We start from the raw sequence: 26934 nt of genomic DNA on the forward strand, positions 1-26934 counted from the left end.
GAAGAGCAGAGACTAGCTGAAGAGGCTCGTAAGAAGCGCGAAGCCGAAGAACAGAGACTCGCCGAGGAGGCACGAAAGGCGCGTGAGGCTGAAGAGCGGAGACTCGCCGAAGAAGAGAAGAAGCGACAAGAGGAAGCCGAGCGACTACGCATAGAGGAAGAGCAACGGCAGGCTGAGGAGCAACGGCGACTGGCTGAGGAAGCCCGACTTCAGGCTGAAGCAGCGAAGAAGAAGAAAGAAGAAGAGGAACGGAGACGGGCTTGGGAGGAGCTCAAGCGGGCGGAAGAGGCACGGCAGAAGAAGCTGGCAGAGGAAAAGGCAAAGGAAGAGGCAGCCAAGCTCGCAAAGGCCAAAGCCGAAAAGGAGAAGTGGGAGCAAGCGCGTAAACGTGAGCGAGAGCAGCGTGAACGTGAGGCACGAGAACGGCTGGCCAAGGAAAAGGCCCGCAAACAGCAAGAAGCCCTCGAGAAGGAAAAGGCAGAGCGAGAGGCACGTGAAGCTGAAGCACGGGCACAGATTGAAAAGGAGATTCGTGAGAAGCTCGAGGCCGAACTCCGAGCCAAAGCTGCTGAGGAGGCTGCAAAGAGGGCTGTCGAGGAGAAGCTTGCCGCTGAGGCTGCTGCTGCCAAAGCAAAGGCTGAAGCTGAAACTGCCAAAGCAAGGGCTGAGGCTGAAGCTGCTGCTGCCAAAGCGAGGGCCGAAGCCGAAGCAGCCGCTGCAAAGGCAAAAGCAGATGCTGATCGAGCCGAGCGACTCAAGGCTGCTCGTGAACGGGCCCAGAAAGAGCGAGAGGCGCGTCTTAAGGCGGAAGCCGAGAAGATCAAGGCTGAACAGGCTGCTCGTCTCAAGGCGGAGGCCGAGAAAGTCAAAGCAGAGGCTGAGAGGATCAAGGCCGAACAAGCTGCTCGTCTCAAGGCGGAGGCGGAGAGAATCAAGGCTGAACAGGCGGCTCGTCTCAAGGCGGATGCTGAGAGAATCAAGGCTGAACAGGCGGCTCGTCTCAAGGCGGATGCTGAGAGGATCAAGGCTGAACAAGCGGCTGCTGCTGCTGCTCCAGAGATTACAAACACCCGTCGGTCGACAACATACGGAGGCATTGGCGGGGGCGAGCGACTCGATCCTTATGCCGGTGTGCGGAATGCGACCCCAGCTTCCGTAACCTCTACACATTCTTCTCCCACCAAATCCACCGCCAACTCAAAGGCTTCATACGAGAGGCCGTCAGCGAAGTCGTATCTCGGCAGCGAAGACAATCAATCATTTACCCCTCGAACTTCCACGGCACCACCCCGCTCATCCGCCACACGTTCACACGTTTCTTCCGCGTACTCTGAATCGTCGTACGCACCCTCGGTGTCAACTACACGCACAACACCTCCAGCTTCACGCAGCGGGCCTTACTCCACAACCGACCCCAACAAGATTGTCATCAAGGCCGTATATCTCTTCAACGACCTTTTCCCAAAGCCCGTTGCACAGCTCGTATCGAATATTGGCAAGGTAACGGACGGCTTGATCCTGAAGATCCAGTCCGAGGGTCTCTTCATTGACGACGATGTACGGGGCATTCCGCAACGCGAGTGGGATGTCAAGGCTTGGACACTAAAGATGATCGAGGTAAGCATGTCGATTAATGGTCATGAATACTTGCTAACAAAGATAGACTGGAAAACTGCCAACCAAGAACCTCCACATTCTCCGCGCCTCGATCCGCGATGCTGACGGCAAGAAATACGTCTTCCTGATTGATGAGTCGGAAAGCTGGAAACTGGCTCTTGGACTACAGCGGCTCCGCAAGGGAAGTCAAGTGCGTAGTATGCAGAGCCTTCAAATGGCGCCAAACGAAATGGCTCGTGTCCTCAATGCTGTACCGCCAGTGTAGAAGATGTAGAGTTTGTTGATAAAAGGGCGTTTTGTTGTGTGATTGCGATGGAATGGAATGAAACTGTACATGATGTTTGGTGCGACCCTCGGATGTTGATGCAAGCAACGCATTCTTGAGGATGAGATGATACCCTCGTTAGATCTAGTCTTACCTCGATGGTTTATGTAAGCATCAGCGGCGGAGTTAATGATCATTCGTTTTGACGTTTGTATTGTGAATGAGTTGATGTTGACGAATGTGCGAAAGCATTACAATATGCACCCATGGGTTCTGGCAGCAACGTTGCCTCATGCTGACTGACCTACTGAAACAAAGCATTGTAGTCGTCTGGTCAAGAATTCACTAAAGACAGCAACGACATGTAAATAGAGAAGAGTGCAAACGAAAACTGTATAAAACAGTCATTACTACCAACACAAGAAGCTGATGAGAAGATTAGTTGCTCCATCACTCGGTCACTGGCTTCGCACCTGCGATGGGTTAGTATCATCAGATCACAAAGCCCTGCTCTACTTACCCAACATCCAGCCAATGCCGGAAGCAAGTGCTCCAGTCGCGGCATTGGCTACCATGTCCCTCCTCCTAACACGCTCGTGGTCGTTCATACTGCCAGAGTCGCTGCCCTCCATACTGACACGTCTCGAGGTAGTGTCAGCTTTGGACGGAGCTTCTGCGCTTCCACGAAGAGTAGAAGCAGTCTTTGAAAACGCCGCCGCCGCACCGCGTGCTACATCAAACAGACCCATTGGTGCCTCTTCAACTGCACCTCTTCCAACCTCGCGGCGAGGCTGGACGGTAATTGTGTCGAGATTGAAAGAACCAGGAAGCTTGCGGTCAGCGGCATCGTTGAATCGCTCGTCTGCTTCAGTTTCCTGGGCGAGCAAATGCATCATCTCAGCTTCACACTGCTGCCATACGCCCAATACCTCCTCCAGATGACTGGGCGGTGCAAGTAAGAGTGCCTGTGATAGCAATTCCATGCGTTGCTCCAGTCTTCTCAAGTCTGGCCGCGCCGCATTTCCAGCTTGAGACCATGTGTTGTAGGAGGGTGGTGAGGAGTCATAACGACCAGCCCGGAGAGCAGCCCGCCAGGCCACATCTTCTGCGTCATCTTCGTGGTTTTCGGCATGCGCAGAGCCAAAAGAGAAGAGCTGGAATGATGCTGACGGTGTGGGTATTGGTGTAGATGGCGTCAGTCGGTTGACAACATACGAGTACGCAGTTTCAAAATCATCCTCTTCTAGTGCAGCCTGAATGGCCATGCCAATGACTCGTCGTTCCGCAGCTGCCTTCTTTCGCTCAATCGTGGAGGGGTCTAGTTGCACGCTTCCTGCTTCCTCGTCCATGATGGTCGATGGCGTTGCAACCACAAGATTCTGTCCAATGGAAACCAAGTCGTCCAGCTTTGTATAGCTGCCGCTGTTCTGTGATAGCAGCTTTCGGACTAGGGATAGCGGATTTGAGCTGACTCTGATATTGACCGGCTGGAAGGGTACGCCGTGTTGTAGTATGAGCGAATAAAAAGACATGGCATGGGTTGCTGCCAGTAGAGCCTGAAAACGTCGAAAACGTGAAGAAGAAGGAAAGTGAGGGGCAAAGGCGGCGATGAGATCAGAGGCACGCTTCATACCACCCCTATTGCGGTTGCCGTTGCTTGCATTATCGTAGTGGTGCATTGCTGAAGCGAGCACAACCTGTTCCACATCAGAGGAGAGAAGCGGTTGCTGGCCAAAGGGGGGCTTGATATAAAGCTCTATAGCGAGGGGAAAGTGGTTGCTCTCGAGTAGTGCTTTCAAAACTTCAGTCTCCACAGTCTTGCTATCTAGCATGCCAAAGATACCCTGGGCTTTGCGGTCCTCGTCATGATAGTCGGTACCCCAGTTCCACAGCCACCGTAGCTTAGCCCGTATGGTCCCCCATTCGTTACTGCTTTTCTTCGAGCCGCTGTTGAGTGTGTGAAGTATCTTTTGCAGTAGAGAGAGTTGCTCTGAGTAGTCGTCATGTAGCGACATCTCGGCAACATCCCGCATCGATACAGGGTGTTGCAAGGTTGATAAAACACACGAGGAGAACATGATCAGCTCCAGGACGCGAAATGCTTCAGGTCCGGGCTCTGTGATGGCGTTGCCGGGTTCCAGCAGTCGGTCTTCCCGGAGTAAGGCAGTCGTCGAGTCATGCAACACAGGGTCCTTTAGGTCGTACGCTGGTAGTTGATCTACACCAATGCTCAGGTCTGGCGGGGGGTCGTAGTTGAGCAGAGTGCATATCCGCCCTAGGAGTAGATGTGCCGTCTGTAATGTACCCACATCGCTCTTGTCCACCATGTAGAGACACGCAAGGGCTGTGCGTGCGTACTTCATTTCAAGCTGGCGCTGCTGATCATCGTCGACAAAGTCTCGTCCTTCTTCGTAACCACCAAGATCCATGTCCTCCGGGCCATCCCAATCAGACATGGCTGCAGTAACAAGCGCCAGGTGTTCCTTTGACATGTGTAGTAGCCATTGAAACAGACAGTCCCAGTCATCTATTTCGTGTTCCTCTTGTGCGATTGACGCCCTTCGACCCTCACTTGTAGTTCTCCGCCTCTTGCGATCATTAGCTCCGCATAGCCACGGCGCCACGACGCCCTTGAGGTCCCGCGCTGCATGTTGTACATCCGTCCCATTCGCATTGCGCACATTCGAAAGCTGGTAGTCGATGGCGTGCTGTCCCTTGAGTGCCGCAAACTCGTCGAGAGAGAAGGCAGGGCTTTGCGGATAGTATTCGTAACTGAGACGGAGGAGCGGGAGGACGGTCGATATAAACCACGTGCGCAGGTATTCGGAGTGGCCGAGGAAGGGAACAATCAGCTGTGGGGCGAGATCTAGAAGACCGGTCTGAGCGTCGATGCGGTGGGCGCGGTGGACGAGGAAATGGGTAAAGATATCCACTTCGCTCGCTGCTGCATAGAGAGGATGTATCACAGGTATGAGACCTAAAGCGTTTCTTTTCTTCTTTGCCCGTGAATTCGAGAGCTGTTCTACCGACCCTACGTCTAGCGATTCGGCGGGGTTCTCTCCAGGATATCGTGAGCCATTCGCCAAGTCCTGGAGATAGTCGCAATACAAAGACGGGTCTTTTTCTTCCGGGAGATAGTTCAAGAGTATGCTGAGGGTAAGTTCAAGTGGCAGATCGCTGTCGCGTAGTGCTGTTAATGCGCGCAACGCTGTGATGTTGGACTCGGTTGCATATTGTACGGCGAGGAGAACGCAATGCGCCTCGGAGAGTTTAGAGAGCCTCTGTAGGGCTGCCATATCGGGTAGTACTGGAGTTATCGGTATTGGCGCACTTCCATGGCTGGCGTTGGATGTAAAGGACACGCCCGCAACCAAGTTCGCTACGTCAACTGCCAAGCCCCACCTCGGGGGTCCGCTCATGCCAAGTCGCTGATACCTTTACATCATAGCTGAATTATCTACGACATTTTGAATGTGAGTTCATTTAGCAAAACTGGCGTTGTATATTGCATGTAAATTTGTCACTCGTAGTTTGGACAACATTTACGAGCTGCTCTGTATCTGCCATCCCTTTGGCGTCACATACTAGATTGCGACACTGTGAATACCAGCCGGAACAACTCCATAGGGAGTCTAATACGTAAGCTAGCTAGTCGTTGCACTTCCTTTCAGCCGTCGGATGCGGGGTGATGACCGGAGTATAGGACTAACATTGCAGCTTCACTGACACAACGAACATCGCAGCAAGATGGCGATAGAGAAGGTTGTGATACTAGGCGTAAGTAATATCAATAACAAACCTAAACAAACTAACAAGATAGAACTGGGAGCTTTGCCTTACCATAATCGCCGCCCTCTTACCATCCAAAGCACAGTCTACAGTGCCCCAATATCACATCACCGTGCTCACCTACCCCTCACAAACACTCAGCCTGCCGTCTCATGTCTCTGCTTCCGATGTGGTTCACAAAAAATCAGACTTCTCAACTGCTTCTTTGCTAGGTGCTTTTTCAGGACAAGACATCATCATCAGTACCATGTCCGGTGGAGACTCAGACTTGCAAATCCGTATTGTCGACGCCGCAGTGGCTGCCGGTGTCAAACGGTTCATACCTGATGAGTTTGGTCATGATACGCTAAACAGGAGCATACAAACCCGTATACCAAAGTATGCCGGACGAGCCACGGTTATCGACTACCTTCAGCACATGTCGAAATCTTTTGAATGGACTGCCATCGCTACAGGGTACACGCTGGATACCAACCTTGTCAGTGGCAACATGGGCCTCGACATGGAGTGGTACAGCGCTACTATCCACGGTATTGGCACAGAGCAGTTCGCGGCGTCCAGCCTGGAGAAGGTGGGAAGCGTCGTAGCCTGCACAATCAATCATTGGGACGAGGTCAAGAACCAGTACATCTACGCTGCCGGTGTTATCACATCCACTAACGAAGTCTTGAGATCTGCCGAGAAGGCTACCGGCCGTACTTTTACCGTCGGCCATTACAATGTAGAAGAGTCCATCTTGGAAGGGCAGCAAAGAATCGAAAGAGGCTACCCCGACTCCGGCATGTTCCTTCTCGAACGAAGCATCCTGTACGACGAGCAAGTGAATGCCTCAATGCCATTCAAAACCCAAAGCATGAATGAGAAACTTGGCCTTTCACCAGAATCCGTCGAAGCCATTGTCGAAAAGGCGTACCATGACATGAAGCACCGTGGCAAGTCCGGCTGCGCATGTTCAACATGATCTCCACACCCCACAATCCGGCCATCATGCACTACGGCACTCACGACTCATATACCGAAGCCTTAATCTTGGGTTGGGTCTACTCGCATCAGTTTCCCCAAATCCAGATTCTCATCTGCATGACCCAGATCCTCTAATGTGAATCACCCGTACTTCCAGAACGGGCGAACGGTCCCTTCATTACCCATATACCGATCACAAATATGATGTGCATACGCTCCACTGTAGATCCCGCTCCGCTGCCCGGACCCTTTGATTCCCTCTCAGCCTCAGAATACGACAATGGTGTCCCCTTCGCAATGCCTGCCAGCGTAGCAAGTCAAATCATGCTGAATAGGCCGGCTTGTGTTGTGACATTCAACCCATAGACTGTACAACGAAAAAGCCAACGCTCCGGAAGAACAAAGTCCAAATCTTGTCTTTTGTGGTGCCGTCTCGGTTATCGAAAACAAGTCTTTCTTCCTTCCTTCCCAGTTTCATGGAATTCCATCTGTCAAAGACATCAACACTATAAAAATCACATGCGCTCGACCACCGTCCCACAACCAGAACCGCCATTGGTGTGCCATATGCCCGGTGTACCCTACTGTCTCGTGCACGCTGTGTTTCAGCAGGATCGTTTGGTATCAGATCCTCCAGCCCGAAACTTGAGGCTGTGTAACATAGGTGAGGCGTTTGCGTTTGACAACTGTGAGGCTGTCTGACCACTTCTCTGGGATCTGGCCGTTTGTGGGTTGCGGCTGAGTGCATGTGGGCCGCATGGGCCGTGCGTTCGGTCCGCTACCAACGTTGACGCATGCCCCTTTGTGGTGTCATCGATTGAACTAGTCTTGAACGCTTTAGATTCGGGCGCGAGTCTATAAACAGTAACCTAAAAAATCTACCTACGTGGCAGTATGCTTGCTGGGAATCCGTAGAGGAGCTCGAGACAGATGTAAACAAAAAGACTAATCCTACTAAATGCTGGAAGTCGTGACTTCGTGATGCCGCATTCGCCCAGGATATGGCATGCAGCAACGCAAATCGCTGTAAGATGACGCTGGAAACAAGAACGCTCAGAAAACTGGGATGCGCACATAGACGCTTGCGATTGATGTCATAGAAGACAAGATTAGAAGACAGAGCGATAGAAAAATGCATACCCATCCACCAAGGTAACCCGTTAATGCTACCCAATGCACCACTCAATGCGATTTGGAAGAGCATGTGGTCGCACACTAGCGATTGGTCAAGTTCATGTGGGTTATTACGTCAACTCATATCATGCTCGCTATCGAATTCAACGCCGTCGTCGTCGACCGTATACCCACGAGTTCTGGTTCGCTGACCTGGTGCGCGAGGTTGGGCGAGTACGAGTGACCAGAGAAGCTTGATAGACTCTGGAGCGGCGTCGTGAACATGCCGACGACGGGCTCGTGTCTGTCATGCACTTCGGAAAAAGACGAGGCGGTGGGCGTGCGAAGCGAGTGCATCGTGGGGGTTGCTGAACTCGGCGTCGGGTACGACGAACTATTTGGGTAGTATGGGGTGTTGACTTGCGGTGTCGATGTGGGTGTGGAGTTCTGCAACGGCGTCGAGGACGGCCCGCCTTGCATGTAGTGCAGAGAGGAACTGCCCGGTATCGGCGTGGGGGTGGAATGACGGTGAGAGGGTGCGTCTGGCTGCGAGACGTCCTGCTTGATAGGGTACGAGGACGATGTGGCCGAGACTGATGATGCTGCGCGGACGCGCCCGGCTTGTGTTTCACGACGGCGCTTAGGGCCATCTTTGACTTTTGGGTGTGTGTGACACTGCGTATACGTTAGCATGCTCGAGCTCGTGGTACTACCATGACAGCTGGAGATGCGACCGTCTAGAGCCCATGGAATGTGGAGGACGACTTACCTTGTATGCATGTCGGAACCATGTAGTTCCCTTCTTCTTGTTACTGACCAATGCGATCCATTCACCGCAGCTTCCACAGAGACCTTCCCATACATCGAGGTTGCCTTCGGTCCGACGGGTATCCTGCGGGCCCTGGAAGGCAGCGCCTGTGGCTGCGCTAACGCCATGTGTGAATGACTTGTCGTACCAAAACGCACTGTTCTTGAGCACCAGCCAGCGACCGGGCTTGCAGAGGCCACACCAGCCCTCGCGCTTGTTTCCGTGCCCACGGACCCAACGCGGGGTGTAGAGATCGCCGACAAAGCGAAGGTCTTGCTCGTGCGGGATGAGGTCAGGATCCGAGGGGTTCATGTCAGACTCTGGGGGGTTCAGCGCCTCCTCGTGCAGGGAAGAGTATAGATCCGGGGGGTCAGAGAGATCGGCAAAGTGGGATGAGCAGCCTCCGTGGCGGTCTGCGTTGCTTTGGAGTAGACGGAAGAGTCCCTGCGAGGGGAGAGGTCGCGGCACTTCGAGGTGGTACTGCGGCTGCTCTTGATGCGAGAAGTACTGGGGGTTGCTCTGGTGTTGAGGGGCCGTTTGTGAGTAGAGAACGTTTTGCGGGCTGAGTCCAAAGTTGTTGTACGCGCTGGGAGGGTAGGTCGGCATGGAGTGATGCGGGTTCATCCGAGGTCCGTAGGGAGCATAGCGATCCGACACTTGTGACATGGGACGTGTGTTGGTGGGTGTCGATGTCGGTGCATGGCCGGTAGACCACCTCTTGAAGCGACTGCTGCTGTCGAGTGAGTACGGTGATGAGCGGACATTGTTGTGCGGTGTTGGGGATGCGCGGGAACGACTTCCACCTCGAACAACGCCGTCGTACTGGGAGCGACGCGGCGAGGCAAGGGGAGATAGAAGGTGACTTGCGGTGGGCTCAGTGTGGCTCCAGGAATCATACTCTGATGCATACGGAACTGGTTCTTGAGAACCCATCTCCTCGTAGGGTGCAGACTCTGGGAGCACGCCTCCGGTGCTGGACATAGAAAAGGAAGATTCAGACAGTCGGCGAGTGGCATGGGGATTGTAGTTTTGCATGTTGTCCGGTTCCTGTTGAGTCATGCCGTGGTACTGGCGTAGGTCTATAATAGGAGTGTTCTCGTCGTGGGCCATCATGCCGTGGCTAAAGTCTGTCACATCCGAGTCCAGAGAAGGAAACTGCTCGAGCTCTTCACATACTTTCTGGCCCCAAGGACCTGTACTGGTTAGCATTGAACATGTGCTGCTCGATGAGGGGCTTACTCGTGTCGATGACGCCAGGGAAGTAGTTTGTCGTTGCGAGCGACTGAGGGGTAGACATGCTATTGCTGTAGGCGGCGCTGCTTGATACCGACGGTTGAGATGTGTTGACATCTGTTCTCGCCATTAGGTGCCCCACGTTCTCCCTGTTGCCTCCAGCACCCTGCGCATAGTACGGAGCGTGGGTCTGTGGCACCGCCCACGTGGGCTGCGGCGGTGACTGTCTCGACATGTGCTGGAGGTTCTGCTGCTGTTGCTGCGGGAGATTGCCGTATGAATACATCATTTGGGTCCCCGGTGTGGGAGAGGAGTGTCCCATAGCATACTGTCTATTAGGCGATGACCGGTACCTATAAAGCCGGTCAGTCGGCTGGACACAATCGGCGGCCGGGGTCACTGGAGCTTACTGTTGAACCGCATTGAATTCCATCTTTAGTTTCGTCCTCTATATACAACGACCTTGGCGGTCTGGAGATAGTCTGCAATGTGAGGGTAAGCAACGGACGACGCAAGGCAGGTTTGGTAATCACGGCATACTCACATCGGTAGCGAAAGTGAAGAGGTGCAGTCAAAGGAACGTATCCAGACGATAGCGTTGTGCGACTATGAAATGTGTGACGTTAGAAGAGAGGTATCTCAAAAGAGTGTACGAGAACAAAAGTTCCCAATGCAGCCAGCGCGGATGGAGCCCGCTCCAAAAGAAAGTAAAGAGTACAAAGGTAGTTGGGCAGGAATCTAAAGAGTGACAGCCAAATAGAAGGGAAAGCGGATGGAGGGGTTGATAGGCTATATGATGCACACACGGGTTTGCAGCATCCGAGAGGGAATACGAGAGGTAATGATCTCTGTGATTGACACAACGGAACCGCTTGGGCTCAGTTTGAGAGAAGTGTCGCGACGCGCCTTGGCTGCAGGTGATCTGGAACGAACATAGCTGAAGCGTTCACCGAAAAGAGCGTCTGGCGGGGATGGTGTAGTGGGTGGTGGACCGGGCGCAAGGCTGCTGGGATGACCAAAGGCGATTAGACGCACCTTGAACGGTCGCACCAGTCGTTGTCTCCAGTATCTAGTCGGCTCATTCGGAGAGGCTTGTTGCGCGGCGCACGGCGTGCCCCATGTTGCTGAGGCGGAGGTGTCGACATGGATGAAGCAGTGCGAGCAGCGATCACGACCACGGCCAGCAGGGAGCCTCTTGGTCGACGAGCTCAGTTGAGAGGGCTATCCATTGCTCCCTGCGACCGCAACTCGAGTTTCAGCGCTCAATCGGGCTGGCGTAGGACGATTGGGGGAATCGACCGACGAGACAGGTTGGCGGTCAAATACGCAACTTGGAGAAGTGTCAGGTCGCCAGCCGGGATGCAACACCCGTTCCATCGTATCAGCGAGGTTTGCTGCTCGTTGTCGAGGCAGCCTAATTTCACGGAGCCACTGATTGGCGTCGTGGTTTGTGTCGTCGCCTGTGGCGCGTGTTTGGTGAGGACCCGGGAGGTGCTGACTCAGCCGCCGTACCAGCCGGCCCCACGACTCTTTACCGCGTCGCGACATGGCCGAAACACTCCTGACACACGGCCAGGGGGGGCTGCGACCCACTCTGCGCGCAACATGCACCGCACCATTACCAGCTTTTCTCACCTTTTGCAAGAGTGATTCGCCCGCCATGACGCCCCGGCGCCTTGTGCAGCGGAGGAGTGCCCGGAATCCATTTGCTGCCCCGGTCGGACCCTGTTGCTGCCGAATAGTGGCATCGTCAACCACGACGGTATAAACCGTATCTTGTGGATTTTCCCCAGGAGCATCACATCTCATCTGCTCAATCCCAGCTCCTGCATCGCCATAATCAGGCCATGACAAGCTGCTCTACCGCATGTCGAGTCAGCTTGACAAGTGACAGCGCCGGTTCCTTCACTTGCATGTGCTAGTAGTGAGTGACAAGCAGCTTCGTCCAGCTCTCAGCCATGGCGACATCTGGGCAGTCTCCACTCTGCCTATGACGCCACGGAGTAATTCGCAATGCCTTCCCGCTGGCCTATCAGCTCTTAAACCGCTACCTCGACTGCCTCAGTCTTGTACCACCATGAAAACATCTAGACATTTGTCAATAAACTGCGTGCACGGGTACCTGAGTATACATGGCGCCTGTCACCTGCCCACAACCAAAGCATGAACTTCCATAGCCGTTCAAGTCTCCGACACCGCCTGGTAACAGCTAGTTCCAACTACGCTGCAAGGTATGACCTGCGTGGCCAATTCAGTGCTCAGCTTCGGCGAGGCCGATCCATCTTCTCCTTTGTCGATTCCACTTCTCCCTTGCTGATTGCTTCAATAAACTAGACTTGACCTCCACGTGTTTGGTAGTACAAGACCGTTTACATTCTAGACTGCTGCAGGACATGCCGACTTGGGCAAAGCCACCACCCTCCATCTCCAAAATTGGCACCGTTTGATATGTCATGCCAAAGGGGGAAGCTGTATTCACTTTACATCATACCTTCACGTTGTTGGTCGTGGTCAGCCCTGCTCAATCATGACAGGGACTTGACCATATCATCAAGCCTACATCGCTCTAATATGATGCAAACATTGCACTGTGTTCCCGATTAGCAAACACAGCCTCAACCAATATAGGTACTCTACAACGGGCGTATCCACAGGCCATCTATCGAAAACCTCTGACCTTCCTATATCAAATGCCATGAGTGCGCATTCCGTATAGTCGTACCCCACCTTGGTGTGACCTAAGACCAGCATCTTCTTAGCTGGCGCAATGACGTACAAGGTTGGATTCGGCGACGCCGTTTTCCAGCTCAACACCCAAAAGGGGCACCTCATCTCCCAAAATGCATATCATCTCGGTCCTCTCAGCCCTACGATAAGATCTGGAGGGGCCATCGTAGGATCGGCGCATCGTCGTCGTTGAGCAGCGGGGGTCATGCATGTTTCCACGACCACGGTTCTGACAGGCCACCGCTGGCGGAGCGAGACGCGCGGACATGGTGCACTAGACACCGTAAACTTTGGAGCGACCAGGACCACGGATCGCGCCCTAAAAAGACGTGCGGCAGTGGTCGAGACAGGAATATTCCACTGGTTTGCAACAGCGTTTGGTATCGCGCTTCACCAGAGGAATGGCGTCCAAGGGGCGATGGGCAAGGACAACTATCTTACAGTATCACCAGCTGACTAGAACTTGACATGTGGTACGCGATATGCATTAAATTCGCAACTATGACGGCCATGTGAACGGGCGAGTCCGATGCGAGGGCTAAACGGACAACGACGAAACTTCCAAACCCAAGGTATCCATACCAGACGCCCAAACACCGTCCAAATATTGCAGCCTGATACTCAAGGCCCATCTTTTTCAACACCTGCGACAGTGTCAACTATTCGCCGCCGCTCATTTCAGCTTCCCAATTTTGATCTCGCAGCCTCCACTAACAGTGTCAAAGGTCAGACTACTGGCCCCGTTCCCCTTCTTTGCTTCGACATGGTTCTTGCCTGGCGTGTCATTCTCCTTGAGCAACTCCAGGTCTTTGCCTTGGAGGTGCAATTCCCCGTTCATTGATGTGCCGTCGATCATTCCAGTCCACTCTTGCGGGTAGGTGACGACGATCTCACCCGATGTGCTCTTATGGGTGCTCGTGAGTCCGCTGATCGGCACCCGCCTCGCTTTGTATGGCGTGCGGAGGGTCAGTGCTGTCTTTCCAGAACGCGTATGTGTGTAAATCTCCGACTTGTAGTCTTTGGACTTGAAGGGAAGGATGTCTGCTGTGACGAGACCGGCGATGGAGTTGATCTCCGTCTTTGAGCCGTGGATGAAGGTTCCGTCGACAGAGCCGACAGTCGTGTTGATGTAGGTCTGGTAGTCGCGCTCGGGGATGTGCTTGCGCTTGAAGTCTGTTCGGATACTACCCGAGAGTGAGTCGACCATAAAGACGGCAGGGTTAGTTGATCCTGGCTCAGCTTCTTGGGGCTCGATGTCGATGTTGACGGATCCACTCTTTGTCGTGACGGAGAGGAGATCCATGAGGGCGTACTTTCCGCTAATCGAGCCGGAGATGGTCTGCAGATGCGTCTGTCTCGAGGAGAATTTGATGGCGTCGAGGGTGCCGGTGGTGAGGGAGATGGACGTGGTATCTGTGACGTTAAAGTTGGCGCCGCTGTGTACCTGCATTCCCATGTGAAGCGAAGACACCTTCAAGTTTTCCAAAGAAGCCCCTGGTGCCATGAAGACGACGAGGGACATGCCGAGACAGGCAGTGCCTGGTCGCACACCATCAAAACCGTCTGGGAACGTCGGGTCGCCAATAACCAGTCCTGATGGTGTCTGAGAGTACTTGACGCTGTTGACGTCTATGGTTGTGGAAACTGCATATGAGAGTTTCACCTGGATTGTGCCTGGTGCTTGCTCATCTGGTGCTCGTGCAACGTGAATCCATCCCGCTACACGCTTGTATGGGCCATCGAGCTGGTGGATGGCTTCCTCAATGTTGAGCTCCTTGGAGTTGGTGAAGTCGTACATTTCCGTCTTGACATTGTATTGCTTTCCACACTTGGCTGGCCACCGAATAGGGAAGACTTGTTTCGGTGCTGTCGATGAAGCAGACGGCGATGGCCACGGGATGGCGATGAGGTCTGGCTTGTCGGAGTCGTCATCGATGAATCCCTGTGGGTATGATGCCTCGTCCTGTGCCGATTGAGCTGACTGTGGTACGCTAGCCACCTTGCTCTGATGTATGTTAGAGGGGTTTTCAAGTCTGGAACTGGCTACGCACGTGCTTGTCACTTCGCACAGCCACTGCTGCCAACATTAGAGCCAACATGGCAGACAGCATCATTATGCCCAGCAGCAGGCCCAGCGACTTGATCCAATTTCTCTTCATACAGCACTGAGATCTGAAAGTCTTTCTGGCGTACTGCTCTTCCTTGTAGGTTGCATCCCTCGCCTCCCTCCCGTCAAAGGACAGCAGTCTGGCGCCCTCTTCTCCACTCATTCGGCTGGTGTAAAGACCGGGTGTAGTAGCCTCGAGATAGGTAGGGGGCGGCGCATCTGATGCCTGTCCCACAAAGGCGTCCATTTCCGGCTCTTCTCCATCATTGTACGGCGATGGGGAAATGATGACTTGGGGCCTGGAAGACCGGCTGTTCGCAGTGGCGGTATCGATAAACATGGTTTCGTCTGGAGATGGTTGTTGAGGTTTAAAATAAGAGACAGGAATGTAATAGTGAGGATTGTAAAGGCGCACGCGCAATGACGAACCAGCGTGACCAGAATGTACAAGGAGAGAGAGGTTAAGAAAGAGGCCAGGCAGCCATTTCTAAGTAATTGTCAAGTCTAGGCACCTAAGCTCGATCTGCATCTCAACGCCCGGGTCGAGAATCGTGTCTGCTACAGTTTGTTTCGGTGTTGGAAACGCTCCTTGTTTGACCTTGGGCTTGGCAACGTCTTGACGAGAAGCGAACGATGCCAACGTCAAGCATCCCTCGTGAATCTAGTCATCTTGGAGAAGCAGTTGCAAGACGCGCGATGCACGTTTTCTGGAGTCGAACAGTCAAATGTTGGGTCAACAAAAAGCATGGTCATGTGAGGTGTGACGTGAGAGCACGAGCAAGTGTCGTCCGAGTGTTCAACGCCAATGTCAGACGATTCATCGGGTGGGCGCTAGTCCAGGGGGGTTGTGACGCCGTCGATCAGGCACAACCTCCAAACATTCAACACTACACTTTTGCCGACCACCCGCCTGCTGACAGACTGCACGAGCCTCGGCTTCGCAGCCGTACCACAATGGATGTGACCTGCTCGGTCCACATGCAACCACAGAACAAATCGGACATGGATACCTTTTTAAGACTTTCCCCTGTATGTCGAGCACTTCAGTCTCTACTCGCCAATTCGGAGTCTGCCTGCCCATAAGCTTCAACTTTTCCGCACACACATCCTCTAGACACGTTATAGACACATTACTTGTGTCCTTTGTTTCGAGTCAGCTCACGTCCTTGTTTTGGCCTTGTAGTTCCCATGATACGTCCGTTCGCTATCGTAGGGCTTGGCGCTAGAGTCAAGCACCGAATATCGCTACAAACGACATCCTGTTCGTTCTCAGGAAAGCACCACCTACGTGAGATAGACTACTTGACAGCGACAGTATCGGTAAACTCCGCCATCTAACCCCTAATAAGCATATCCGGCGCCTACAGCTGTTTTTGTATATTAGGATGTCAGTTATTTCATGTAAACCATGTGCAGCCTCACATCTCGCATCCACCGGTAAGGGCTGGACGAAGACCCGCGTAGTCTTTTCTCTGGCCCTTCGGTCCGCTTCAGTGCAATCATGCGACAGCCCTACCCGCAAGTATGATCTAAGCCTGCTGATATATGAACGACATGCATGGACGGTGAGCAAGAAACCGAACAAATAGTGTGGAGGTCGGAAGACAGGGTCTAAAAGATTCATAATTATTAAAAGATTTGACGAAAAGAGTGACTGGAGAAAGAAACGAGATACTGCGTATTACTGCGCTAGACTAGGTGCCTTGGGAACAAGGAACAATCCGCTTGTGCTATCCTCTACCCGCTCCTATGCGATACTGCCACTGCTCATGCGAAGTCGTAAACTCATGGAACAAAGAAGTAAACTCTCCAGAAAGTGGTATCCCCGCTCGCTTCCAAATGCAAACATGAATATCTACCTCAATGGTACAACCCTCCGCAGACTCAGACTCGGCAGAAAACAGAAGGGGACGCAGATATGGGTGCTTGAGCAAACACGGGGATGTCGACAGGTGCAATAGCTCCACGGATTGACGGACTCCAAGCAAGAGATGGCAGGACTAAGCAACTTCCACACTCATTGACGTTGTAGATGCAGCAGTTTTGATAGTTCCGGTCTTGATGGACTCCTCCAGCAACGCATTGGCATCCGCAATGACCTTGTAAAGTTCACTCTCAAGCTTCTCCGGAGTATCGGGAAGAGCGCCACCGCCCGGCTAGAACGTCTCCTCCTCAGCGCCCTCAGTCTCCGGTGGGATCTCAAAGCCTTCTTCGGTGGAGTAGAGAATGTTTTGGATTTGCTTGAGCAGACCCTCGTCCTTTTCGAGCTCGGGATCGGCCTCCATGGCTTGCTGAATCAGCAGCTCAATGTCACGGAGCTTGCTAAAGTAAAAGTCCCTCTCGCGCTCGAGACCGGTGACCGTCTCCTTTAGTTGTGTGTTCTCTTCGCGGAGAGCGGCGCTGGCAGCACCTCCTCCAGTGGCGAGCGGGGTACGGGTTCTGGGCGCGGCCGTGTTGCTCGCAGCCGGGGCTCTTCGAGCGGCAGTCGTGGATGCGCGAGGTGCAGGTGCGGCTCCTGTGGCTGCACCTCCTTGACCCTTGCGGCGAGCGACGGGGTCGTAGTCATGGCCGGGAAAGTGCTGATCCCAGTACTGCTTCACAAACTGGAGGAATTCAAGGTTGTCCTGCATCTTGCACTTGACCAGTGACTCGACGCGGATAGGCTTGTCGATCTGGTGCTTGGCGAATGTGTCTGATAGTGTTAGATGTAGTTGACGGACGTATGAGGTCTGCGTACTCTGTAATACTTTAAAGTTCTGCAAGTACGCATACTCGGTGTTGGCGTTGAACTTTACTCGCGACATGGGGACATCGTCTGCACACTGTTAGACTTAATGATGCTCTAAGAAAAGAGACATGGGGGCCTTACAGAATATGCTGTCGAAGACCTGGCATAGTGCTGCCCTATTCAACCATCAGCATGTCTTGTGCCTCGAGGCGGCTACCCCTCCCTTTCAGGACGCGATGGATGCCGCGCGTGTGACGTACCCGGTGCCGCATTGTTCGACTTTGGTAATGTTGAGCTGGAGCAGGTTGTTCAGCCAGGCCACGAGCTCTTGTCTGCGCGGGACTTGTGGTCAGTACGTGTCGACCAGACGATGTGTTGCCTAGGGGCATCCGCCGCGGCCTGAGCCCCCTTGGACCAGCGTACCTTGATTCTCCCATGGTGATATCTATGTACTGACGCCTAGCAAGTTGTTTCCGGGTGATCAGCGATGAACTAAGAGCATACGACGTAAGGGGTGCGAGAATTGGTAGTAGAAAGCAGTGGACGTCGAGATTGCTGTTATTTGTTGATGCGCCTTCACTAGTCGACGGGTTGACAATTTGGGCGCCGCTGCCCCACCAAGATTTTAGCTTCCATCAGTGCGCCAAAGTCACGTGCAGGGCATCTTCCTGGGGCAGTCACCATCGACATGTCTCCACGACGGCAAGGAAATGTATGCAACTCTCCAAAGTTCAAGACTGTACGATGGGCTTGGGAAGCTTATACCCAAGTGCTTTTACTGTCCGTTCGTATCGTCAACTTCCAGCGTGCACGCTCCGTACGCAGATCATCCCTTACTCCTACATACTTACCCTTTTTTGCAACTAAATCCTCTCCATCATCTTCCCACGTCTGACCTTCCTTGACTTTATAAGGGCCTTTACAACTGCCGAGTACCAGATATCCGCCATCTTGATGTTGCCTGCATCATTCGGACGTACACCGTCTATCGTGTCAGAGCTTCGGCTGAACCCCGTATACAGGTGCTGATCGACGAACTAGACGAGCTTCCCAAACTTGTTGACATCTTGACTACACAGTAAGATGGCGCGGTTCAGTTGCTTGATTTTGGTGCTGTAGTTCCTCATAGGAAATAGAGATCATCTGCGCGACCTGTTGGTTGTTGTGATAGATGTGTAGATCCCACCGGGATCTGTTTGGATTCACAATCTTCATCCTTGAACATGATGTTTGCATCGTGTCGAAGAGTCTTGTAGACGTAGCATTGTGTCTGTGAAGCTTTGTAAATATCATTAGTTCCAAATGCTTGATGACCACATGTACTGGACTCGTCTGCAGCATTCGCAGCTGGTTTTTACTTGCCATGTCGATTACCAGAGTGCTCCTCGATTTCACCATCGTATGCAGTACCACCGTGGTCATGATCAGACTCACTTTTCTCCACAAATTTCATCCGCTGAAGCTTTCCCGAGAGCTTGGCGCGTCAGCAAAGTGTGTCAGTGATGTTGTTGTCCATGGATATGTAACAGACGTTCGAGTTGAATACTGCGATGCGACAGGAACGGCGAAGGAAGTGACGGACAGGTACCGAAACAAACCGTGCACAACAATACGCATACGAAAGGTCAAATCCGATTACTTTGCCGTGAACATATGCCTTCTCGAGTGTTTCACAGCCACACCTTGCCAAGGCAGATTTATCCTAGCCCCGTATCGCGTCACCTTGTTCTAAATATGAGCAACACACTCAAGATACCCAAGTCACACATAACTATCATTTAGCGTTGTACGCAGTCGAGTAACTAAGCCGGGCTATGTATAACTCGATGCATAAGGGCTAAATACCGGATCGTCGCTATAACACTATAGACGCTATGCTTTCTCCATGCGAACAGATATGAAAACGCGGGGTAAAATACAAAGTCTGCAACTGGTGGATATATGTACCCGATCCTCTCAAGATCGCTCGGAAGGTCCGAGGCCCATGGCAGCACAACGGCTCTTGGCCTCGGGAAGGTTACCAAGATGGTTACCAATCATATGCTAGTTTTTGTCGACTCGTGTTTGACAGATAGATCGGTCATCATTTGGTCGCGGATAGGCGCTAGTCAAACGAAGAACTCGTAAGGAAGATCCGGCATGACACGCATAGACACCCTGGCAGCAAGGAACAGGCCACTTCCGGTGGAAAGCGAAGAGTTGTGATTTGTTCCTGAGTCAGTTACAGACCATGGCAATTGGCTGTGCATATGCTTTGTTGGTACGGTGGACCGTATACGAACACCGTACCGAAAAAACGAATGATACAGGCGAGGCTGTCGGGCTTCGATCCAGCAATTCTGGGTCAGCAGAGGATGACAGAAAACTAGTTTCAATCTTACTGAACACTGCACCAATCTTACCGAACACAAAGAGGAGGAAATGTGATGACAGCCTAGTCACACAGATGTAGTTCAATTTAGCTCAAGTCAGATGACCTGACTCTGCGTGGGCGCATAGACTAGCCAGTCGAATTGTTGGTAATTTCAGCCGGTGATTTAGGGAATTATGACCCAAGGCAAACCCGATCGGCTGATGATGCGAACTGTACAGTAAATTACAACGGGCCTTTGTCGGCCGTTGAGCCTTTAGCCTAGCGATGTATCCGGAAGGCGTATGCGCAAACAGATTTCGTCGCTCGAGAAAACCGGTGCATGGAGATGAGATGCACAGGCTCGGATTACTTGCGCAGTAATTGAGGCGCTGTTACTCTCGTGCCACATGGGCGCTCAAGGGGGCTTCGGAAGCGGTGGAAGAGCGCAATGTCAGCACGTAACCGTAAGCGTGGAGAACCTGTTGGCACACGCAGGCCGGGTGTCTGCGATCAAGTTGGTTTCTGGGATATCGCGGACTAAAAGAGGAACGGATGATGATTCAGATGCGGATACCTGTCCCAGTGACGTGGTCGTCGAGGCCGCAGCCACCTGCGAGGCGCATAGCAACCACAGGAAACTAGCAGAAAACAAAGACATCACCGCCAATTCGGATACCCAAGGAAGCAGGTAATACCGGATAACCCCCCGAAAGTGACTTCAGCCAGAAGACAGCACAGGCCGAGGCCATCCTTGCCAGACGTGGTCGGGTTATGGCGCAAGGATCGAAATCGTATATGCATAACCGTCACTTTGTCTGATAACTGCGCTCAGGTTTATTGGGCTGGCCGTGGTTGCACCCGACGAAACTGGTGTTGAAAGAATGAAGATGTGTTGTGTTAGGGTGCGGGGGCGCGTCCACCTACCCCATGAAACATGCCCGCACTGGGCTGATGGATCCACGACACTATCCGTCGAGCAAACCGCCCTGTTAGGCCCTGTAAATGATCATCACAACAACCTCATGGCATCGCCCAAGAACCCCGTCCCCTGTCCCGTGGCTTTTGTCTCGAACTTTCCGTTGTCATCGGCATTTGCGGCTTTGTGATTGGCTGATGTCTTCCCGTCGAGCTTAGCCACCACCTACAACGCGTCTAGACCAAGCTGCTTCACTGCTGCAACTCGGGCTTCTAGCGAGCATCAAGACAAGCCTGTCCATGTCTAGTCTTGGAAACAACAGTGGTCAAGACCAGCCCGCGATCATGACGCGTACCTACCGTCCCTTCCGTCGCCGACAACTCTGAGGTTTGCACAGCCATCATCCACGGGTCTCCGCAGAGCAGCCGCATTCGGCGGAATTCCTCCAACCACGCAGCCGCAGTACAATAGAGAACCTCTCTATTGCATGTGCCTCCACTCTACCCCTACGTAAGCTAAGGAAAGCTAAGGAACAGCACCTGTCAGCATGTCTCCAGTGGCCTGGTTCCGGCTTGGAAGTGATTAACCAAGTCTTCCCATACATACATAAACTCTTTGTCCACGCCTACCAGGCATCAACAACCCACAAAGGATTTTGCTTCACATTCCTATCTTCGAGCACTCCTTGTATCTCATATTTCTTGGCAGTGTTTACCACCGTCTGGCAAGGGATTCCTTCAGTGCAAAGAGGCTTGACAACAGCCAGCCACCGCCACTAACCCACTAGACACACTCGAAAGAACGACAATGAAGAACTTCAAGACTTCAGCCCTCAGCCTGTTGGCATTGGGTAAGCCCCTTGGTCAAAAATGCAGCAATACGGCCAGACTAACCCGATTCAGGTTACCAAGCATCAGCCCAACTCGCCAGCCTATGTCCTACCAATGGGGTCTGCTTCAGACTCAACATTCCCCAAAACACAGCATCCTCTGGCACTGGAGACATCTTTTTCCAGATCACAGCACCGTCCTCCTATGAATGGGTTGGATTGGGCCAGGGTCAAGGCATGGCCCAATCCAACATGTTCCTTGTCTACACTGGAGCAAATGGAAACAACGTGACCTTGTCGCCACGAACAGCCTCTGGCCATGTTCCGCCGCAACTGAACAGTGACACCAAGGTGGAACTGCTCGATGGCTCGGGTGTCTCCAATGGTGTTATGACCGCCAACGTCAAGTGTAAGTGGTCGTTCCTCAGCCAAAAGAAATACTCGCTAACCCTCATAGGCTCGAATTGCAACAGCTGGAACGGCGGCACCATGGACTTTACAGCCGGCAACGGCAACTGGTTCTACGCTTACCACAACGCCGAGGGCCCAAAGAATAGTGACGATGCCAGCGCTCGGATTGGGTTCCATTCAACGCACGCAACCTTCACCTGGGATTTTGCCAATGCCAAGGGAGGTTCCAGTGTGAACCCTCTTGTCAACGCGGCGGCGACTACTCCTGCTAGTGGCAACTCTGGCGTATCAGGAATCAGCACAACCGACCGGGGCAGCCGAAGGAAGAAGCTCATCGCCCACGGTGTCCTCGCTTCTCTCGCCTTTGTCATCTTCTTCCCCTCTGGCGCGATTGCTATCCGCCTGGCTTCTTTCCCTGGTGTACTATGGCTCCACGCTGGCTTCCAAGTCTTTGCCTACGTAGTCTACGTTGCTGGTTTCGCTCTCGGAATAACCATTGCCTGCGAAGGAGGCCTTCTTAAGCACCACCACGCTGTCATTGGTATCATCCTCTTCGTTGCCATCTTCTTTATGCCAGCGCTTGGTTGGATTCACCACATCATGTTCAAGAAGGTTGGCTCGCGCACAATCTGGTCGCACGCTCACATCTGGCTTGGCCGTGCCACCATCTCCCTTGGTATCATCAACGGTGGGCTTGGGCTCAGGCTCGCCAACGGCAGGGGTAACAGCTCCGAGGCCGGCAGGATTGTATACGGTGTCGTTGCTGGTTTGATGGGTGTTGCATGGATTGGCGCCATGGTCCTTGGTGAGATGAGGCGCAAGAAGGGTGCTGCCGTGACCGACGCACGCTCAAAGTCCATGGAGGAGAGGAGGGAGAGCGACCGCAGTGATGAGCACATTAATAATCACTAGAGGGGTAAGGAAGGGGGTGGAGGATAACAAAAGGAGGATACACGATGGGCATAATAAATGCTGAGTTGGGGAAATGGAAACGAACAAGCATGTACTTACATGATACTGGTCGACTCTGCATTCCCCTTTTCTTTTGTCAGACTGATACCATTTGCTTTCTCGCGAATACCATGATGCGATTCAATCTTTAATCAACAAGTTGCAATCTTTTAATGCTTGGTCTTTATCTCTTCACTAGTCCACAAAGTATCTTGCTTGCTGCAGTGCTAACCTTGAGGACGTCTCTATATGTTAGACTAACCCTCGTTCCCCTCATGTTCCTCCCACCCTCTTGTAGCAAAACCTCGCGATCCCCCAGTAAACCCCAATTCGCCACACTCTCCTCGCCCAGCTCTTCATCAACCTCAACAGACGAGATCCCATGCATCAGCTCTCGATACGCTCTTCCGGTCGTTATCAGCAGCGACCTAGGTTCCTGGAATATTCTCGTGGGCAAAGAATATTCTCCCTCATCTCCATCCCTCGGAGGCAAAACATCCAAACACAAGGCCGCTCCCAGACTCACCGTCGCAACCACATCCGCATACGCATCGCCGTCCTCATGCGGCATGATGCCCTCACCAGCCTTGTACTCATTGACCAGCACGTGATTAGGTTGCTGATGCGGCGTGTGCGCAAAGATGCCATAGTCCTCAAATCGCTTGACAATGGGATTTGTGAGGTAATTTGGTAGCGGGGCGGCGAGGAGCGTATTTGATTTTGTGAGTGTCGAAGGTATGGCTTGCAGACGGCGGTGGGTGAGGTGCGTCCAGCGGTTTGCGGGTATCTTTTTTAGTTTTAGTAGTGAGCATGATGGGGTAAAAAGGTGATAGAGGGTCTGCTGAGTGGGAAATCAGTGGGGCTTACCTTTTGAAGAATGGAGATTTCTTCTTCGACGCTGATAAAGTTGGGGATGTAATAGAAATCAGGTGGTAATCCAGCGATGTGGAACGCTTCTAGGCCTTTCTTCTCAGCACTCATATCTGAATTTATCATGTTTAGAAAGCTGTAAAAGATGTTTGGTGTGGAGGTTTTAATGGAATTGGTACTCTGGTGTTGAGTTGTGAGTGGAGAGAGCCGTAAAGAAGAGTTGGGACACGTGATCAATTTGAAGCGAGCCGCGCTCACGTGGTCCAACAAACCATCTCGCGTGTTCCACCTTTGTCCACTTTAGATTTCAATCATTGAGTTGTGACTGTATTGATGATGCATATCCAATGAATTGTGTAGTTGCAAAATGTTAAAAAGTTTGGCAAAAGTAGCCACCTCGAACCCGTCTATACCAATCCCTTCTCCAACTCAATGCGCGACGCGGATGGAATGTCTCGGACACGACCAATGTCATATACAGCAAAGTAGTCCACAAGCCTGGGACCACTCAAAAACAACAAACAACGCTGAAAAACCATGGAAAATCACTACATCTCACATGACAGTGCAACCGCCAGGGCCACTCCGAGCACGTCGTCGACGACCGGTACCCGGCGCCACACCACCCTCTTCTTCATCAGCATGCATAAGCTGTGCCTCTCGTGCTCTTCTTCTCCTTCTCCTCGCACCCGCTCCACCAACGCCCGCCTCTTCGTTGAGCATCATCCAATCAGCCCACTTACGTTCCAAACGAGCAGCAGCAGCAAAATCTCCTTTCAGAACCCGCTTGGTATGTTCTTCAACAGTCGGCTGCCAGTTGTGGAAGCACTTGAGCTTGATGATTTCGCGTGGATACGTAGGGGTCTTGGATGCTGATTTGGATGATGGACGGGTAATCTCTGCGTTTCGGGAGAGGACCTCGCGGACGCCGGTCCAGGTAACATTGGCGCAATCATAGGCTTCGATGCGGAGACCGATTTCAGGGCGCTCAGAAAGGGTCAATCCGCGAGCAGCTCGGTTGCGATTGCGTAGTCCAGATGCAGCCTCGGCGAGAACGAGATCGGAGACGCGCGTGTTGTCCATCTCCAGAGAGGCAAGGCGTGAGCATGCCTTGAGGACAGGTAGCATACCTGCGTCGCCGAGATGCTCACAATAGGATATGCAGAGGTGTTTCAGGTGAGGTACGCAAGGCGATTCAGCCAGTATCTTCAAGACCTCATTCGACAAACTCTCAATCTCCTCGACATCCAGGTGGGTGAGAACGGGTAGAGTGGGAAGTAGGCTTATCAGAGAATTGTCGGTGAGGCCCCCGCACTTTGAAACTTGGAGGCCTTCTAGGAACGGAACGTTGTCTACCAGAGTCTTGAGTCCGGCGTCGGTTATGCTGCGGCAACGTGTGAGGTTCAGGTGCTTGAGCTTCCTAGGTGGGACGATCGGGCGGTCAGTGAGGATATCAATCTCTTCATCAACACCTTCAATGAGAGCCGCCAGTGCTTCGTCATTTAGGCTGTCACAGTTCTTCAAATCAAGTCTTTCCAAGGTGTTCCGCTTGAAGAGTGCAGTCATGAGCTCGACGTCGTCCCAGCCTCGTACTTCGCCAGCTCTAATGTCGCGAAGCTTCGGGCAGCCTTCAACAACCTTGGAAAGTCCGCGGTTATCGATGTTGTTGCACCATGAAATGTTCAAAACCTCAACCCTTGGACAATGTGCACCGAGAATCTTCATCGCTGCATTGGTTGCGCCTGCAAGGCCAGACAGATTGACGTGAACCAGCCGGGTATTCTGTAGCAGGAAGCAGTGGATGGACGTCCGATCGATTCGACAGCCCTGGAGCGAAAAGTTTTCCAGATTCTGGCAAGACTCAATGAAACCATTCTTGCCCCAGTGCTCTCTCAATTGTACGCAGCCTCTAAGGTTCAAGTCTTTGACGAACGGGCCTGCCGATATGATGATTTTGACCAGAGCGTCCGCCGAGATGTCGCGGTAGAACTTGTTGGTATCAAGATCGCTCCATAGCTGGCCATCGAAGCACATGGCGTGCCACGACTTGGAAACGCGCGAGCAGCGAACAACCTGCTTTGGCTCGAGATATCGTAGGATTTGCATACGTATCTCGGTCGGCATGTCCTCCCAGAAGTTGAAGTTGGCGCGCTTCTGGCCCTTTTGGACGGGTCGGGAGAAGTAGTCGCTCTCAGCCTCGATGCCGTCTCTAGTAAAAGGCCGCCGCGCGGACGGAAGAGGAACAGAGGATGAGTATTCGGGTGTCTTCATCCGTAAGCGAGTCCTTTCGTCCCAAAACGGAGTGCCTGGGGGGCTATTGGCGACAGACGTAGGGGCCGTGGAGAAGCCATTGGACAACTCGGACGAGTATGAACTACCGAATGAGTGACCATATGGCGACCCAGGCGATGCCAGCGAGACGCAGGACATGGAAGCCTTTCCACCGCTCCTCAGGCTGTGTGCACGAGGTCTGCCCAGTCCCGCGAGGCTCTGCGATGAGCTCATCCGTTGAAGCCCCATCAACAGACGCTGCCTGCCCTTCATCTTGGGCTGCTCAATCATGATTGCTTCAGATGGAGGAGTTCCCGGCGTGGGCTGCATCTCGCTGTGGTCAACAACGACGGAATCGATGGAGAGTGGCTCCATAGTGGAGTTGAAGGATCGGACGCTCGGGGATTAACCGTTTGACGCGGGGAAACAAGGGTCCAAGCAAATGGATGGACGAGCAAAACAGTCACAAGCAAAGGGAAAAGTGACAGAAGGATGAAGCAGTCCCCGAGGACAAAAAGAGTGAATGCGAGCGAACTGGGGCGACCCAGTGGTTGGGTGCGCGGTTTTGATCGCTGCTGGCTGCGCGGAAGGCGGATGCTGGAAGGGGATCTAGAAGGCGGGGATGATGGCCCGTGTTATGCGGCAAAGGCCCATGAATAGCCTTTCGGATCAGTTAGAATCTTCGGCGTCAGCGAACAAGTGCGGTGACCATGCCTAGGAGACTTTGGCTGCAAGGGACAACAAGGTTCATCGAGGTGACGCAGATATGCCAACGACAGCGACAACGACAACATCAGCAACAGCGACGTGCGGCTACTTTGATGTGCACGTCGTGATGTCTTATCGTCGCTATCAGCCCAATGGGGAAGGCCCGATTACGCGGACGCCACGTGCGGCATCTCGGCGGTCATCAGTGCACCTCTGCTGGGAAACATTGGTCGCTTGACTGGTGAGACACGACCGCGTGAGCAGCTTGCATACTG

At 52.9% G+C, this 26934-nt stretch overlaps 9 protein-coding genes across 9 annotated transcripts; 3 read left to right on the forward strand and 6 right to left on the reverse strand.

Moving 5' to 3' along the window:
• Positions 1 to 1608: 1608 nt before the first annotated feature.
• On the forward strand, positions 1609 to 1882 carry PtrM4_004560 (uncharacterized protein; the record flags this gene model as incomplete). The annotated part of the gene is made up of 2 exons (XM_001930472.2): positions 1609 to 1617; positions 1664 to 1882. 2 exons carry the CDS (start codon positions 1609 to 1611, stop codon positions 1880 to 1882), a joined length of 228 nt encoding a protein of 75 aa, XP_001930507.2.
• A 450-nt stretch (positions 1883 to 2332) lies between these two features.
• On the reverse strand, positions 2333 to 5178 carry PtrM4_004570 (Sec39 domain containing protein; the record flags this gene model as incomplete). Its single annotated transcript, XM_001930473.2, has 2 exons — positions 2333 to 2355; positions 2403 to 5178. The coding sequence occupies 2 exons, from the start codon at positions 5176 to 5178 to the stop codon at positions 2333 to 2335; spliced, it is 2799 nt and encodes a 932-aa protein (XP_001930508.1).
• Positions 5179 to 5918: 740 nt separating this feature from the next.
• On the forward strand, positions 5919 to 6632 carry PtrM4_004580 (NmrA domain containing protein; the record flags this gene model as incomplete). The annotated part of the gene is made up of 1 exon (XM_001930474.2): positions 5919 to 6632. The coding sequence occupies one exon, from the start codon at positions 5919 to 5921 to the stop codon at positions 6630 to 6632; it is 714 nt and encodes a 237-aa protein (XP_001930509.2).
• A 1256-nt stretch (positions 6633 to 7888) lies between these two features.
• On the reverse strand, positions 7889 to 10933 carry PtrM4_004590 (uncharacterized protein; the record flags this gene model as incomplete). The annotated part of the gene is made up of 4 exons (XM_001930475.2): positions 7889 to 8422; positions 8517 to 9748; positions 9795 to 10141; positions 10824 to 10933. 4 exons carry the CDS (start codon positions 10931 to 10933, stop codon positions 7889 to 7891), a joined length of 2223 nt encoding a protein of 740 aa, XP_001930510.2.
• Positions 10934 to 13188: 2255 nt separating this feature from the next.
• On the reverse strand, positions 13189 to 14962 carry PtrM4_004600 (Herpes-BLLF1 multi-domain protein; the record flags this gene model as incomplete). Its single annotated transcript, XM_001930476.1, has 2 exons — positions 13189 to 14520; positions 14567 to 14962. The coding sequence occupies 2 exons, from the start codon at positions 14960 to 14962 to the stop codon at positions 13189 to 13191; spliced, it is 1728 nt and encodes a 575-aa protein (XP_001930511.1).
• A 1816-nt stretch (positions 14963 to 16778) lies between these two features.
• PtrM4_004610 (BIM1, Microtubule-binding protein involved in cell cycle control) lies at positions 16779 to 17787 on the reverse strand (the record flags this gene model as incomplete). The annotated part of the gene is made up of 5 exons (XM_066102733.1): positions 16779 to 17314; positions 17360 to 17437; positions 17492 to 17526; positions 17611 to 17682; positions 17774 to 17787. 5 exons carry the CDS (start codon positions 17785 to 17787, stop codon positions 16779 to 16781), a joined length of 735 nt encoding a protein of 244 aa, XP_065964935.1.
• Positions 17788 to 21426: 3639 nt separating this feature from the next.
• PtrM4_004620 (integral membrane protein) lies at positions 21427 to 22771 on the forward strand (the record flags this gene model as incomplete). The annotated part of the gene is made up of 3 exons (XM_001930479.2): positions 21427 to 21469; positions 21522 to 21857; positions 21906 to 22771. 3 exons carry the CDS (start codon positions 21427 to 21429, stop codon positions 22769 to 22771), a joined length of 1245 nt encoding a protein of 414 aa, XP_001930514.1.
• A 398-nt stretch (positions 22772 to 23169) lies between these two features.
• PtrM4_004630 (uncharacterized protein) lies at positions 23170 to 23791 on the reverse strand (the record flags this gene model as incomplete). The annotated part of the gene is made up of 3 exons (XM_066102734.1): positions 23170 to 23174; positions 23393 to 23597; positions 23678 to 23791. 3 exons carry the CDS (start codon positions 23789 to 23791, stop codon positions 23170 to 23172), a joined length of 324 nt encoding a protein of 107 aa, XP_065964936.1.
• A 444-nt stretch (positions 23792 to 24235) lies between these two features.
• PtrM4_004640 (F-box-LRR repeat containing protein 2) lies at positions 24236 to 26326 on the reverse strand (the record flags this gene model as incomplete). Its single annotated transcript, XM_001930481.2, has 1 exon — positions 24236 to 26326. The coding sequence occupies one exon, from the start codon at positions 26324 to 26326 to the stop codon at positions 24236 to 24238; it is 2091 nt and encodes a 696-aa protein (XP_001930516.2).
• Positions 26327 to 26934: the final 608 nt, after the last annotated feature.

Source organism: Pyrenophora tritici-repentis, chromosome 1 (genome assembly GCF_003171515.1).
Source record: "Pyrenophora tritici-repentis strain M4 chromosome 1, whole genome shotgun sequence".
In the NCBI taxonomy this organism is placed as follows: domain Eukaryota; kingdom Fungi; phylum Ascomycota; class Dothideomycetes; order Pleosporales; family Pleosporaceae; genus Pyrenophora; species Pyrenophora tritici-repentis.